This window comes from Oryzias melastigma, linkage group LG11 (assembly GCF_002922805.2).
Source record: "Oryzias melastigma strain HK-1 linkage group LG11, ASM292280v2, whole genome shotgun sequence".
NCBI classification, from domain to species: Eukaryota; Metazoa; Chordata; class Actinopteri; order Beloniformes; family Adrianichthyidae; genus Oryzias; species Oryzias melastigma.
In genome coordinates, this window is record NC_050522.1 from 27245026 (window position 1) to 27261699 (window position 16674).

General features: G+C 42.7%; 2 protein-coding genes across 4 annotated transcripts; one reads left to right on the top strand and one right to left on the bottom strand.

Annotated features, from left to right (window-relative positions):
• Nucleotides 1-2948: 2948 nt before the first annotated feature.
• Nucleotides 2949-6943, top strand: cfap20 (cilia and flagella associated protein 20). Of its 2 annotated transcripts, none has more exons than XM_024261645.2 (6): nucleotides 2949-3133; nucleotides 6023-6102; nucleotides 6194-6305; nucleotides 6385-6573; nucleotides 6637-6750; nucleotides 6832-6943. In XM_024261645.2, exons 1-6 carry the CDS (start codon nucleotides 3050-3052, stop codon nucleotides 6835-6837), a joined length of 585 nt encoding a protein of 194 aa, XP_024117413.1. In that variant the 5' UTR covers nucleotides 2949-3049; the 3' UTR covers nucleotides 6838-6943. The 2 variants fall into 2 exon arrangements, with proteins under 2 accessions (XP_024117413.1, XP_024117414.1); XM_024261646.2 differs by having other exon boundaries at nucleotides 6835-6943.
• Nucleotides 6944-8396: 1453 nt separating this feature from the next.
• On the bottom strand, nucleotides 8397-16454 carry dgat1a (diacylglycerol O-acyltransferase 1a). Of its 2 annotated transcripts, XM_024261641.2 has the most exons (18): nucleotides 16072-16454; nucleotides 14691-14778; nucleotides 13584-13624; nucleotides 12813-12898; nucleotides 12501-12553; nucleotides 11965-12070; nucleotides 11758-11886; nucleotides 11099-11167; nucleotides 10871-10974; nucleotides 10701-10739; nucleotides 10555-10596; nucleotides 10425-10469; nucleotides 10197-10309; nucleotides 9765-9830; nucleotides 9599-9686; nucleotides 9378-9440; nucleotides 9132-9312; nucleotides 8397-9008 (listed from the first exon to the last, which is right to left on the bottom strand). In XM_024261641.2, the coding sequence occupies exons 1-17, from the start codon at nucleotides 16254-16256 to the stop codon at nucleotides 9166-9168; spliced, it is 1464 nt and encodes a 487-aa protein (XP_024117409.1). In that variant the 5' UTR covers nucleotides 16257-16454; the 3' UTR covers nucleotides 8397-9008; nucleotides 9132-9165. The 2 variants fall into 2 exon arrangements, with proteins under 2 accessions (XP_024117409.1, XP_024117408.1); XM_024261640.2 differs by having other exon boundaries at nucleotides 8397-9312.
• Nucleotides 16455-16674: the final 220 nt, after the last annotated feature.

Here is a 16674-nt window from a genome sequence, read left to right on the forward strand (position 1 = left end):
ACTTCCGGCCAAGATCACCGGCCGCGACCTCCGGCCAAGACCTCAGGCCAAGACCTCCGGCCCCTACCTCCAGCCGCGACTTCCGCCTGCAACCTCCTGCCAAGACCAACGGCCAAGACCTACGGCCACGACCACCGGCCCCTACCACCAGCCTTGACCTCTGGCCCCTAACCTCCTGCAACGACCTCCAGCCACGACCTCCGGCTGCTCAGCATGCACAGACGTTCATCAAGACAGACATCAGGAATGCTCGACTTCTGAATGGTGTCCAGATCCGTCTTCCTCTGCGACAACCGCTTCATAGAAACTGAAGCAGAGCTGCTTCCGAACAGCCTGACTGCTGCTTACTTGAAGACCAGATCCACGTTTGTTCCGGAAGAGTCGCATAAACCTGATGAATGTGGCACATCCTGCAGGATGCTGCAGAGTCCTACAGAGACCCGGTTCAGAGAAGCCGGACAGTCCCTCAGGTCATCCGAATGAGACGATGAAGAAGAGAATGAAGAAGTTCACTGAACACTAAAGTCCAGAATCATGAGAATTGAAGAGAATCCTTTTTCTAACGGATGAAAGACAGATTTTCTTCATAAACACAGAAGTTGTTTTTATTTCATTTTTAGTGGAAACTACTGGGATGTTATTTTTTCTTCATGAAGATCAGATCCAGTTTGATCCTCTGATCCTCTGATCTTCCTGCTTTCTGATCTCTTTAAATTTTTCAGTTTCATTCAAGCAAAATTATGATTTGCTTTCAACAAACGATGAGCTGCTGCCTTCAGAAATGTGTTTCCACTCTTCTTCATCTTCAGACAGACTGGAAACCTCTCTGTCATGAATGAAGAGTATTTTCATGTTTTAATGATGTGAAGAACGGGAAGAAACTGAACGTTGTCTGCAGATCAGAGTTTGTGATCCTAAAGCAAAGAAAACGTTTTTCTGAGCAGAAAAGTCTTTAAAAGCAGACGGTGAATAGCAGGTGAAATCAGAAGGTCTGAAACATACCTGAACACTGAAACTTTGCGGTCCTTCACCGTCTGAAGCTGAAACAGAACTGACCTTGTGGGAGACGGCTCCTCCGGCAGGGACCTCCTCTGCGTTCTCCTCGTTCCAAGAGGAGACAAACTTTGGATTCACTACAGAACTTTCTCAAAAGTCTTTTTCTTGTTCTAACTTTACAGAAAGAAATAAAGTAGTAAAATAAACAGCAATAATTTAAAGCTTCACTGTCAAATGAGGAATAACTACAGAAATCGAGAATACATTCAGTTTTCTTTCCATCAAACTCTGGATCTGACATTTCTGCTGAAGCACTTCTGCTCTTTCCTGACGTTTCTCAGCTTCTGCTAATATTTGGGTTTTTTGACAGATGTTTAAAGATTTAAAGACGGAAAGAAATGAGTCCATCTTTACACCTAAAGCAGCATAAAGCCATGAACAGGAAAGACAGAGATGACCTTTAACCTACACAAGCTTAAAAAAGGACATGGGGATGTAAATATACCAGTGAAGGGGATTTTTTTATAGCTGAATTAAAAAAAAAGAAAGATCAACTCAAAACAATTCTTACAAAATAATTAAACTTCTAAGAATCACTTTCAGTCAGATATGGAGGTTATTCATCTTGAATTCTGCGTTTAGAATGTGATTTAACGTCCCATAAATCTGTCCTCAAAGACAAAATGACAGCAGAGATGAAGGAGACAGAAGTTAAGACTGAACAGTGCAAATGTTTTAATGAAGATCATTTTACAGAATGTGAGAGGAAATGATGCTAAACTGCTCATGTTGAATCCAACAATAACATTGATGTGAAAACACGTCTACTCGTGTTCTGGCTCCTCAGAATCCATGTAGACGTAAAAGGTCAAAGGGCAAGGATAACCAGTTTAGTTGAGTCTGTTTAGGTTACTTTAAAAACCACATCTTGTTTATATTTGTGTTTTTGGACAGTTACCGGTTTGAAGCTCGTTGAGAAAACTGTGTTGTGATGTTGGGTTATATCAAAGGTCTGCGACCTGAGGCTCCAGAGTCACATGTGGGCCTTTTATTCCTCCAATGTGGCTTTGGAGAAAACTTCAGATTTAACTAATTCATTAATTTATGTTTAGATTTTTGACGTGTCAGATAGTCTCAACTAATTAAAATAATGGTATAAGGTCTAATCTACTGTCAGAATGGTTTCTAATCAGAGTGATGTTATCTTATTGAATTGACATGTATAGATTTTAAAATAATTTGGATTCTACAGGAATGTTTTTATTTACTAGTAAACAAAAAAGGACGAAGGAACACAAAAAACAATAATATAAAATTTCATGTGTCTTGCATTTTTAATTAAAGTAAGTCTGCTGCAGCTGGAGGATCTGATTAAACGCTGGATGTGTTTTATTTTGAAAGGAACTTGAATGTGCTACTGTCAAAAATAAAATAAGCTAAACTTCTTATATATATATATATATATATATATATATATATATATATATATATATATATATAAACTCAGATATAGAGATTTACTCTAAAGTTATATTTCATAAATAAAGGGCTTAATTGTCACAAAAACATTAATAAAATGTATTTTTCTAACTTTGAGGTGAAACTTTGTGGCTTTTACTGAGTTTTGGTGCATAAGAATCTGGATCAAAAGGATCTTTTAGTGTCAAAGGTTGCAGACCCCTGGGCTAGAGAAATTAAACTGAATGAAATGTGGAATTTTTAAGAACTTGCTCAATTTTTAATGTATATATAAAAATATGATGCAGACTCAAGATAAATGTTGTCTTTAGTCTCACATTATGTTTTTTTTCCGGCTTCACTAAAAAAATATAATTAACACCTTTACAAATAATGTGATAAAAATATTTAACAGAAAAACTCCGACAGTTAAATAAGTAACGCGGTAAAATGTTCAATTTGAACTGATGATACACGTTCATTTTATTTTGTTAAATTTCTTAAAGCGGAAAGGGCAACGGAAGTGACGACGTTGACGACCAGAAAACAAACCGTCGTTAAGCTAGCTCTCAGGCGTGAGGAAGCGAGGATAAAGATGTTCAAGAATACTTTCCAGAGCGGATTCTTATCGATTCTTTACAGCATCGGAAGCAAACCGCTTCAAATATGGGATAAAAAAGTGAGTAACCGTTTGGATCGTGTTTGTTCGGTAGGAAGTACCGAGCTGCGCTAAAACGAAGCTAACGCTAACGGGGTTCTGTTTTAATGCTAATTAAATAAAAAGCTGCGTCATTTTCATTCTTTCATTCATCATCAGAGTTTCTCAGATCATTCAGATAATGAAAAGCGAAGATTTAGTGACGTTAGTTAAACGTCATGAATCCACCTGTTGTGTGTTAGCATCGACATGTTGTGTGTTAGCATCATAGACTGTATATAAGAACTGGACTGATCAAGCCCCCCTCCTTCCGTGTTCCATATAGGAAGTACCACTGGGTTCCAAAAAGGCCAAAGTCCCATTGACTTACATTGAGAAACAGACAGTTATTTCTCAGTCATTTTATATCTCAGAATAATCATTCTTCCTCTGCTGCTTTCTGATTAACTTCTTTTTTCTAATCCTATTTTTTTTAAAGATTTTTTTCCATTATCACAAGTTATTAGAGTTATAAATTGACCAATCAGATGGCTCAATAAGCGTTTGTGGGTCTGACGTCGAACGTCTGGGGGGTTTGATTGACAGATGACGGGTAGCCAATGGGAGCAGACTTCATCAATGGGTCCGTGAAGACCTTTTAACACCTACTTTACAATTCAACAATGTACCAATCATTGTCCTACTGTTGTTTTCCTCAATGGAATGTACCGATGCAGCAGTTTAAAACAACAAGAGGAGCATGCTGTCGACATTTTTAGATGAGGATTTACTCTGTAGAAATAGATTTCACTCTGAGGTTATGTGCTTTGGACTTTTGTGTTTGTTTAACGTTCGTTTTTCTTTATTTCACTGTTTTGATTGTAGCTTATGAAATCTAAGTTCCATATATGCGGATAAAACCACCAACCAAAGTTTCATCTTCGCCGCAATTTTCCAGCTTCAGCCTGAATTAGACGCAGCCGTCTGAGGAGCGCGAGACAAACTTGAAAGGACCTGGTCGTGTTTTCAAACAGAAAAAGATCCAGCTGTTCACTTGTTAGGATGGTTATTTATGTTAAATACAGCTGAACGCGCTTCTCACGTGCATCTGATCAGACTGTAACCTGGCAGCGCGTTTGAAGTAACGCTGCTGCGGCGTGTGAGGGGGACACGCGCCGTTTTGCCTCGCCGTCACCAAATGCTCCTTTTATCTCGACAAAAAGGATTAAATATAAGTAAATCCCAAAGGACCGCTGACAGAATCAAATGTTGGAATGGTTCTCCCTCAAAGACTTCAACAATGACTTGTACGATTCTCCGCCGTGATTAAAGTAGAAGCTGTTTACATCCGCGGTCTCGTGGTCGAGGCGTGGAAAGAGGCGGACACTCACAATAAACTCACTCCTGATTGGCGACAGAAGTAGATTCCATGACTCACCTATGACTCAGACCAATCGCTGGAGATGGGTCCAAATGGCGGTATCCGTTTCAGGAATTGACGGTGAAAGCGGCGGCCTACTTTCGCGAGGAGAGGAAGTAATGCATTTCAATGGGGGACCTCAGTGCTCGCTCTGTCCATTGTTTTTACAGTCTATGGTTAGCATCGACCTGTTGTGTGTTAGCATCGACCTGTTGTGTGTTAGCATCGACCTGTCATTATGTTAGCATCGAACTGTTGTGTGTTAGCATCGACATGTTGTGTGTTAGAATCGACCTGTCATCGTGTTAGCATCGAATTGTTGTGTGTTAGCATCGACCTGTTGTGTGTTAGCATCGAACTGTTGTGTGTTAGCATCGACATGTTGTGTGTTAGCATCGACCTGTTGTGTGTTAGCATCGACCTGTCATCGTGTTAGCATCGAATTGTTGTGTGTTAGCATCGACCTGTTGTGTGTTAACATCGAACTGTTGTGTGTTAGCATCGACCTGTCATTGTGTTAGCATCGAACTGTTGTGTGTTAGCATCGACATGTTGTGTGTTAGCATCGACATGTTGTGTGTTAGCATCGACATATTGTGTGTTACCATCGACCTGTTGTGTGTTAGCATCGACCCGTCATCGTGTTAGCATCGACCTGTCATCGTGTTAGCATCGAATTGTTGTGTGTTAGCATCGACCTGTTGTGTGTTAACATCGAACTGTTGTGTGTTAGCATCGATATGTCGTGTGTTAGCATCGACCTGTTGTGTGTTAGCATCGAACTGCCGTGTGTTAGCGTCGACCTGTCAGTGTGTTAGCGTCGACCTGTCAGTGTGTTAGCGTCGACCTGTCGTTTGTTAGCGTCGACCTGTCGTTTGTTAGCATCGACCTGTCAGTGCGTTAGCATCGACCTGTCAGTGTGTTAGCATGAACGGTGTGAAGGTTTCAGGGAAATCCAAACGTATAGAACATGCTCTTAATTTGAAAGGATGTATGTTTTATTAAACCATGTTGCTTTGAAATAAATATATTTATATTCTTACAGTAATGAACTTTAATAGTGATGAGAGTTTAATGGTTGTGACGCTGAAACATGGTCACTTTTTAAACGTTATTTTCAAATGTCATTTTATTATTATTTGAAGAATTTACTTTTAAATGATATTTAAATGTTATTAGAAAAACATCCCATAATATTCATTAACCCTTTCACACCTGAGGCGTCGCCAGTGACGCATAAACACAACATTATTAACCGCTCGACGAGCCGCTCTTCTCCTGCAGAATCTGCTGGAATTATGTTAACGGTTGAAAAATAAATCAGAGAACATAAACACTGGAGCTCCGGTGTCAAACATGCTGTTTGTGACTTCATAAAAGTGTTGAGCTTTGTACTGAATGTCTCTTTACGATCAAAATGTTCCTGAAAAGTTCTGGTTTTGTGGGAGTTTAAAGCAGGAGACCGATCCACTTCCTGTTGTAAACCTGAGCTCTGTTTCTTTCATTTCCAGGTGAGAAACGGACACATCAAGAAGGTTCTGGACAACGACATCCACTCACATGTGCTGGAAATCGAGGGAGCAAATGTTTGGTGAGAGCTCGTCCTCTACAACCGTTCAGAAATGAACATGTGGGTCTGAACTGTGTTGCTATCTGGTCATCGTTGGTGCGTCTTCCTGCAGCACCACCTACATCACGTGTCCCGCAGACCCAAAGAAGACTCTGGGCATCAAACTCCCCTTCCTGGTCATGATCATTAAAAACCTGAAGAAGTATTTCTCCTTTGAAGTCCAGGTACCGGTTCAGATCATTCCCGTGCAGCTGGATGCCAGATTTCCCATCATTCACTGCATCGTCTCTGTCTCCGTCTCAGGTTCTAGATGATAAGAACGTCCGGCGGCGGTTCCGAGCCAGTAACTACCAGAGCACGACCCGGGTGAAGCCGTTCATCTGCACCATGCCCATGAGGCTGGACGACGGCTGGAACCAGATCCAGTTCAACCTGTCAGATTTCACCAGAAGAGCCTACGGAACCAACTATTCCGAGACACTGCGAGTCCAGGTGAGTGTCAGACGGCCGAGGGGACGTCTGTCGACAGATTCTTTCATTCGTCGTCTTTCTCAGATTCACGCCAACTGTCGCATCCGGAGGGTTTACTTCTCTGACAGACTGTACTCGGAGGACGAGCTCCCGGCAGAGTTCAAACTCTACCTGCCCGTCCAGAACCAGAAGGCCAAAGTGAGTTCCACCTGTGTTTTTCCGGACCGGTCCTGGGTTCTGTCGGACCTCGGATAAGGTTTTTCCATTTGTGTCTTCCAGCAGTAGATCCTGATGAGCGTCAGAGGATGCTGAGTGGCTGTGTTCTGGAAGTTCCTCCTTCACTTTAGGTTCTTAAAAGATTCTGTTTCAATAAAATCTTCTGCTTCTCACAGTGAAATTCATTCTCTCTAAACCAGGAGGGTCGAACTCAGTCACACAAGGAGCTCCTGAACACACCTGAGGTCACGGGCCGAACAGGATAAACATTTACTGAACACTAAAACTACATTTTTGAAACTTTAACTTTTAACATAATCATGAACTAGATATATAACATTACCTGTGATTGCGCTGAAGCTGATAGCCAGCTAATATATTAGCTAAATGCCAAATTAGCCTAAAAAAACATAGGTTAGCCAAAACAGCTAGCATGTCGCTGAAATATTAGCTAAACTACATAATGGCCTAAAAAAATCTTAGTAAATACCAAAATATTCCAAAAATCTATCAGAATGATAATTTTTTTAACTTTAAATCTGTAACTTTTTAACTTAATTGTAAATAATAAAAAGGCAGGAATATTATTCCAGAACAAATCAACTTAAACCTGAAATAACTTAAAATATTTTACTCTCAAAAATATATTTGGTCAAAATAAGTTAGAAATGAGTGCAAGATAAATAAAAAATAAAATTGACTTAAACACGACTTTGACATGTGATCTTAAGGATTTCAAACCTGAACCAAACCTCTGAGTTCTCTCCGATTAGACAGTCACACAACTTTATTGAACATTTCTTGAAGCCATAATAAAACGTTATCAAGACAACAGGTTTTTTTAGAGGTTTATTTCCTAAAAGATTGTCTTTTTTTTAAAAGCCAAATGAGATTGTTATTGATGTTTAAATCATCTTCTGGAGCATTATGTACATTTATTCTTTGTTCCCTGAAGTGAAGAACAGAATGAGAAGATCTCTGGACGTCTCCAATTCAATTCAATTTTATTTAAATAGCCCAAAATCACAAAGAAATTTGCCTCATTGGGCTTCAAAATATGAACAATAATTTAAAAACTAAGACTAAATAAACTGGTTATCCCTGCCCTTAGACCCTCCCTCCCTTTAAGGAAAAACTCCTAAAAAAACCTGAGTCAGGAAAAAAGAAGAAACCTTAGGGATTCCCACATGAAGGAGAGATCCTATCCTTGTCTCCATTTGATTTAGGGGGGGTGCTGGATGAGAAATTAAAACATTTTAAAAAAGGATAGATGGATAGATACTTTATTAATCCCAAGGGAAATTATGTCAGTCTGTAGCTCCAGGTCATTCACACAGATTAGAAATAAATAAAAACAAGTAAATATATTTAAAGGGTGGGGGGGGGGTATAAATATATTCAGGTCAGACTTTAGAAAGTAACAAATAGTGAAATATTTCGTTTTGTTTCCTTTTCGGCTTTGATTGGTTTACATTTAATGGATCCGTTTTAAAACAGGAGATTCTTAGAAGAAGGAAAAGCTAAAGTTTAACAGTTAGAGTTTGGCATTATAAAAATGATTTAAAACAATTAAAGTTTATAAACCTGCATGTTAAAAACTGCAGCAGAAAAATGAACCACAGACCATAAAGACTTTCAAACATGACGTTTTTAATCCAGTTTGAACAAATCAAAATATATTTGAGCAATTATACAAACTGTTTTGGCAAAAGGATTTCTTTAAAGGAGAATAGACTTCTATTGCTTTCATGAGTGCAAACGTGCGAGTGTACGTGCACGCTCTTAAGTGCAAAAAGAAAAACATTCATTTGTTTCAATTAAGTCAAAGATGAGACGGCAGTCGGACTCCTTTTCCCAGAATCCTTCAGGGGAAGCAGGAGGGTCCATGTCTGGAAACGTCCCAGGGCAGAATGAAAGACAGGATCTTCAGAAGAACGAAGCTGCTTTGGTCGGTTTACAGATCAGATCAAGGATTGTCGTAGCGTTTATGAAGATCAGCTGATGGATCCGGATTTACCTTCCTGGCTGTTTACCTGTGCTTCAGGAGGCGTGGCCTTTTTCCATCAACTTCAGAGGAATTCAGAGAACTAGATGTGATGATGATGAGCTGGTTAGGTTTGAGGAAGACTGTCTAGTTTAGATTCAACTGCAGAACAAACGCTGACGTTCCTTTAGATAAAATCCTGTAAAACTGAGCGACAGTTTCCGTTTTAAATCCACAAACGTGGATCAATCAGAAATGATTCAGAGGGCTGGTCTACAAAAGCGCATCATCATGAAAGACGGACTGGAAGCCAGTTTCACTCTGAATCAGATCCAGAACCGGCTTCACATTACCGTCATGTTCCTCTGTTAGCTAATAAGCTCCTCCCACAACCTGACCCCACGTGTCCCCCGTTATGAAGAGCTTCCGTGATGGATGACGTAGTAGTCGTGGACGTACATCAGCACAGCAATGGGCTGTCCGATGATCAGAGACATCCACACGGCGGCGTTGCCATAGTTTCCATTCAGGTAGCGGCCCACGAACCACGCCAGAGGAACCTGAGGATCCAGATCCAGACGTTACCTGTGGCGGTTCTGACAGGAGCGCAGACAGGTGTGTTTACCTGAGTCATCATTCCCATGAAGGCCCAGAGCCGGAACATCTTCAGAGGAACGCTCACGAGGTACTGAAGAACAGGAGAACGGCGTCAGTCAGGAACATCAGCAGGAACGGTTCTCCAAATCCAGTCTCTTATCACTTCTACATGTGTCCATGTGTCTGTATACTGTCACCGACATCATACAGATTCATGTGTGACTCCAAAAACCAAAGAGAAGGCTTCACCTCATGGAAGAAGGCGGAGAGCAGAAAGACAAACGTCTGAGCCACAAACTTGTTGATCCCTCTCCTTAACATTGGTTTATAGAAGTGTCTTCAAACAGATCAGAGATCACACATTTATGTCACAGCAGTTATGCTTTTCAGATCCCATCAGACGAAGCTTTCTCACCTCAGACACCACTTATGAACCGGAATGTTCCAGTTGGCCCAGAAATACGTCACGCTCTCCGAGTTCCTACAAACAGGCACAAATTTACCCAACAGTCTAACAACCCTGACCACCTCTGTGCATGTTCCACACCCTGAGGAGTTACATACATGTGTCATGAACATACATGTGTCATGAACATACATGTGTCGTGATTGAAGTACATACATGTGTCATGAACATACATGTGTCGTGAGTGAAGTACATACAAGTGTCGTGAGTGAAGTACATACAAGTGTCGTGAGTGATTCACATACATGTGTCATGAGTGAAGTACATACATGTGTCATGAGTGATTCACATACATGTGTCATGAACATACATGTGTCATGAGTGAAGTACATACAAGTGTCGTGAGTGATTCACATACATGTGTCATGAAGCAGAACTCACCACCAGTCCCTGTAGAACTCTCGGTCTCCAAACTGCAGCAGCTCTGCCACAAAGTTCATGGAGGAGTGGAAGAACCAGTAAAAGAATATCAACCATATCAGGTGGTTGGGGACCTGGGGGGGGCAGACACAGTCCATCACTCCACCGTTAAAAACCAGACTAAACTGGTTTTCCATCTGAACGTTTTGAGCTGTTGAATCCAAACCCAAACTTGACTCCGATACTCACAGCCAGTTTCAGCAGACGCTCCACCATCCGGGAAAAATCCATTTCCTGAAAAACAAACCAAAAACCAGCTAACAGCCAAACCAGAGCGAATGCAGGTTCTGACTGGACGGGCTCTACGTTCTGGACACACCTGGAACGGTTTCATGGAGTTCTGAATGGTGGGAACCATCCACTGAAAACACACAGACCACATGTTTGAATCGTGAGGATCAAAGTGATCCAAACCAGATCAAGATCACTCAAGTGAAACGAAACCAGAACCATTTCTGTCCTTACCTGCTGTATCAAGCCCACCAACAGCTGCATGAGGAAAAGCTGCAGGACAGGAGAATCCAGGATCAATAAACCCCCCAGGACTGCAAGTATTAGTCTGACCCCCCACCCCCCAGGACTGCAAGTATTAGTCTGACCCCCCCACCCCACCCAGCATCAATCTACCCCCCCACCATTTCAAAGAGTCGTCTCATCAGGAACCGCTTCCGGATTCGGGGAGAACGTGGGAAGTTGAGCTGATAGCAGAGAGTCGGGGCCAGGATGAAGTAGTACATGTCTACAAAATAAAAGAACAGGTTTCCTGTCACCAAAATAAGATGCATAGATGTTAATGTAAACAGAGTTCTGATTTATGATCACAGGACATCGAAAAGACGGTCCGGTCGGTCACATGAACTCACCTCTGTGCGTGAGGTTTCCTGGATACGACACGTGGGACCGGACCGCCGAGCCGTTGGCCACATTTGGACCTGAAGCAGACCAGAACCTGAGATGATCTCATCATCCATGTTCAGGTTTACATTTAACCGTGTAGACACGAGGTCAGAGAAAAACCCATCCACAGAAACATCCTGTCAGAGCCAAGAAAGTTCTCTGGAATATGGACCAGTCCACGACCCGCTTGATACAGAACAACCGTCTGGATCCCTCCAGAAACCAAACGGGTCCAACGTTCTTCAGAGGAACCTGGAAGGACCCGACTGTGGGTCAAGCTGTCTTCACACCAGCTTCTTCTGTGAAGTTCTGGGTTGATTCTTCACGAATGAGATCCTGAACCAGAACCAGAAACTTTTCTATTTGCAGAGCATTCCTCCATCTGTCTATAGACTGTCTGAGGACATGAGACGTCATCCAGAACTGTGGACATCCACATCTCAGGTTCAGAAACCCTTCCTAAGATCAACACCTGAGACTTGAATGTTTGATGAAAACTAGTAGATCTGGAAAGATTTGAACACAAACGAATCCTGAACAGAGTCAGAGATCCATAGCAGGTTTCCCATGACCCCACGGGGTGGTGCTGTTGCATTCTGGGATCACGTCAGGCTTTGGAACTCACATGAATGCGAGCGCGTCAGTCGTTTGGCCTCGGCCTGCCGGGTTTCTCTGCACCACCTGTTGGCGTCCTGGTAGGAGTAGAGCTTCAGGAAGAGGACGGTGTAGACGGCCAGAGAGAGCACCCCCCCCACTGATGGACACAGACACGGTTAACATGTTAACAGTCGTTCATGGTCGTCATCATCACGTGTGCAGGACGCAGACGTACCGGGAGTCAGAGAGGACACGGTCAGCACGGTGACGGAGGAGAAGACCAACATGAACAGCAGGTTGAAGATGTGGAGGATCCATCCGGTGGATTCAGAGAGCGCCCCCTACAGACAGAGAGGGTAGGCTAACATCTATGGTCCTTTTTATTGGTCTGTAATGAATCCGAAGATAAACCAGCTCAGTGGCCTTGTGGTAGAGTGTCCGCCCTGAGATTGGAAGGTCGTGGGTTCAAATCCCGGCCGAGTCAGACCAAAGACTCTACAAATGGGACCCAGTCCCTTCCTGCTGGACACTCACCACTAAGGAGTTGGACTGGGGGGTTAAACCATCAAATGGTTCCCGAGTGCAGCTGTGTCTGCAGCTCACCACTCCCCCAGGGGAGGGGTCAAATGTGGAGAACAAATTTCACACACTTAGGTGTGTGACAAATAGTGTGACTTTAACTTTTAAACCCAATCTGATCCGGATTACCAGCCGAATGAACTTCCTGTTTGGTTTTACATGAACAAACAGGAAGTCTGAGCGGCGACTCACCACCGCCAGACGCCGCTCCGTGTGCAAAGCCGCCAAGATGAAAACGTTTGAGGCTAAAACACAAACAACAAGAGGGTTACAGTTCAGAGATGTTCTGATAGTGTTAGAATCTGAATAATAAACGCCGTCAGAGCTGCGGTTCCCTGATTCTGGTGTTCAATACTGAAGTGTGGTCAAAATGAGATCCGGTCCTGATAACAGAACAGAACCACGAAGGTCCGGAGAACCACTGAGCTGCAGGAATGATCAGCTCCTGCTGGAACAAAAACACCTGAACAGAACCGCAGCAGAACTCTCTGATGAGGTCAGTACCGATGATCAGGCAGGCCGCCGGCCAGCTGTACGGGTCCTTCAGGAACAGAGACACCACCTGGATGGGGTCCACCAGGATGCCATACCTGCAGGACAGAAAGATGCTTCGTTTTAGAGGTTCAACCACGGTGGAGAACTTAAATGGGTTTGATTCTGGGTCCTGGTGACCCGAGAAAGGATTCTGGGTCAGGAAATAATTCAGTTTGATTTGATCCAAGTGAGTCTCCGTCAGCAGGAAACATGTCAGGACAGTTCTGACATCGTCATTACTTTGTGTTTTTGTCTTCATGAAGCACTTAGATCAGATCTAAGTCGATCAGATCAGATCTATCTTTTTAAAAACAAATACGTTGTAGTTACTTTGCAGCTTCAGTCATGTCGGTGAATGACAGAAAAAAAAGAATAGAATAGAATTCCACTTTATTGTCATTGCACATGTCTCAGGTACACAGCAACGAAATGCAGTTTGCATCCATCCAGTGCTTTAGCTGGTATAAATATGTAAATACAATGTGCAAAGTGGAATAAATAGCAGTGAGAGGTATCAGCAAGTATTTACAGTATGAAAAATGTACAGGTGAAATTCAACATTTAAAGTGCAGGTAGTGGTGATTCAGTCCATGTGTCATAAAATACAGCCGGAGTGGTGTTTGTGGGTAGTTGTGAAGGAGAATAAAGAAAAAGAGGTCAATCGTGAAGTCCCGAATGAATCCTGATGACCAGCAGGTGAATGAACACATTTGTTTGAAACTTTGCGATCCACAGACTCACTTTATGATGTTCTCCAGGAAGAGGCGAGCGTTACTCAGAACCTGCAAAGCAAAAACATCCGTCAGAGACTCGCTCAGGTTCTGATCCGCTTTCACCGCCTGACCTTTGGTTAGAAATCCTGCAAATCTGGCTTATCGCTGCTGCATGTTAGTGATTACACTGAACGTGTGCAGAGGAAGAACCGCAGAAGTACCGGTCCAAACGCCTCTGAGGTCACGGCAGGTCAAACCCCACAAAGATTAACGTGCTTTATGATGGTGTTCAATCAGACGGAGACCCGTCAGCTTGGTGGTTCTGATCCAACAACGTCCAAACAGGAACCTTTGGCTCCGTGACCTTCAGCCTGAACAAACATGCTGCCAGGTCAAAGGTCAAACACGGTTTAAAAAGACGTTTCTGTTCCGATCACTCACAGGATGTTAAAATCTGGTTCTGCGGTGAAACAGATTCAGAAATATTAAACCTTAAAGAGAAAACATTCATTTAAATGGAGTTAGATCAGAACATGCTTTTAAAGTTTCAGAAATAAAGTTTTTAACTGATTTCATATCAGAATTCCTGCAGAATCCCAAAGATCTCAGGAGTTTACAGCCATAAGTTTAGTGGCTTCAAACCTTCAGAACGCAAACAAACAACGTTTTTCTGGTTAATCTGCATTTTGGTTTTGACTTGGTCATAAATCTTCATGTAAACAACAGTAAAATCAGTCTGAGCATCAGTCTGTGGACCGGGCCCGAACAGAACTTTAGTCTGCCAGGTGAACTCCTGCTCAGGAACATTTCCTCACTGATGGTAAATGGTGTATACTTGTATAGCGCTCATACCCTCCTTTGAGCGGTTCACAGTCACACATTCACACACTGGTACTCAGTAACTCTAACTGTGAGAAAAGAAGATTCTTTTCATGTAAAACTCCTAAATGAATCCATGAAATGACCCTTCAGTGAAGGCTGGAGGACAATGCCGATTTCTGTTCTGGACTGAACATTTCTACACTCTGGGTTTGAAAACGACAGAAACTTAAACGTCAGAATCAGAGCTGCAGCTGCTCTTTGCTTCTGCAGATCAGATTCTGAAACCTCAAGAGAAACTCAGAGTTTGACTGACCAGCATGACCACACACCAGTTGAGGATTCCTCTGTAGTTACTGTAGCCGCTGGCCGAGCTCAGCAGAGACTCCTGCAGGACGTGGCAGCTGCAGGAAGACACACAAAACACTCAGAAACAGGAAAACTATTGTTACAGTTACACTTTCATAAATGTTGTCATCAATTCTACACTAAAAGGGATTGGGGGGGGGTTGGAGGACGACTGAAGGATCGGACCGATACGGATGTTGGTTCAGTCAAAAGTTCAGGTAAAGGGGGAGGAGCAACAGCAGGTGAGGGTGTGGGGGAAGGGTCAGGTGTGTCCTCCAGAAGACAAACTTATCAGCGTTTATCGTCTGATAACTTCTCTGTTAATGGAGACTGGAGTCGACGGTTTGATGGTTTGACTGAAACAAAGTTTATTCCTGATTCTGATCCTGTTCTAGTGAAGACTCACGCTGGAGTTAAGATCATTTCTATCATTGTTTTCTGTCCTTAAAGCTAAAATTCATCATTTCATTTAACCTCCAGAATGTTTAGAGAGTTATGAACCAAATGAAAGTATTTATATTTAAAATAGGATGATAATAATTTAAATTTGAAGTGGAGTTTGAAAAAAATGAACCAATTCAGTTTATTGATGAAACGCAGCTTTAAAATATTCAGGAAGACGTTAAGCTGAAAATGTGTTTGGAAGAAAAGATTTAAACAGTGAAAATAGAAAACTAGAGAACATTAGAACCCAGTAGAACAGACTTTAACAAGCATAATAAAAATAGAGTACTTTAAAGAACCCAGAGGATTTGAACCCAGAAAAATAGAACTCAGTAGAACCCACAAAGGTGAAAGAGATGCAGCCATATATTAGAGTACTCATTAGAATCCATTAGAACTCATTAGAACTTATTAGAACTTATTAGAACTCAATAGAATCCATTAGAACTCAGAGCAATATAACTCATTAGAACCCATTAGAACAGTTCTAATGGGTTCTAATGAGTTCTAATAGAACACAATAGAACCCATTAGAACTCGGAGCAATAGAACCCATTTGAACTCATTAGAACCCATTAGAACACAATAGAACCCATTAGAACTCGGAGCAATAGAACTCATTAGAACCCATTAGAACTCAATAGAACTCATTAGAACCCATTTGAACTCATTAGAACCCATTAGAACACAATAGAACCCATTAGAACTCGGAGCAATAGAACCCATTTGAACTCATTAGAACCCATTAGAACACAATAGAACCTATCAGATCCCACCCCTTCAATCTGGCCCCCCCTCAGAGGATCAAACTGATAGAAAATCTTTCTTCTTTCATTCTGGTTGAAGGTTGGATGAAGGGATGAAGGAGGAGGGGTCCCGCGTGCTGCAGGTGCGCTAAGCCTCACCTGAGTCTGTCGGTGATGTCATCCCCCGCGCTGGCTCCAGGCTTCCCCGCCGCCCGCGGCTCGGTACGGCCGTTCTCCCGGCGGTCCTTGGGGCCGGCGTCGGGCCCCTTGGCTCGGCTGGCGGCCCCCCCGTCAGAGGTGGTGGTCCTCCTGCGTCTCGCGGGCCCTCCCGCTCTGTCGCTCATCGCTGCCGCCTCAGTCACGCGCGTCCGGTCTGCGTGACATGGCTAATGAAGCTGCGGGGGCCGGTTCCTCCCGGTTCGGCGCGTGAACATCAGGACGTTTCCGCCGCGTGCTGTCGGGGCGGTGGAGCCGCTTTACAGCCGCGAGGCTCAAGGTGCGTTTGGCAGAGAGCGGGGTTGCCAGATCCGAGACATCATCCCCCGATCGAGCTGCAGTCTTCTCCTGTGCCTGAAAACAGGACAGTTCAGCAGAACGTGGAGGAAACTTGATTTAAAGGACAAAAACTGCTTTCATTATAACGACGATGATGATGATAATAATAATAATAATTATTATTATTATTAAAGAATTAATCACAGAAACTTGGTTTTTATCTCTTAACAGAATAATTTAGTCTTTGCAGACATGCTCAAAGGAAAT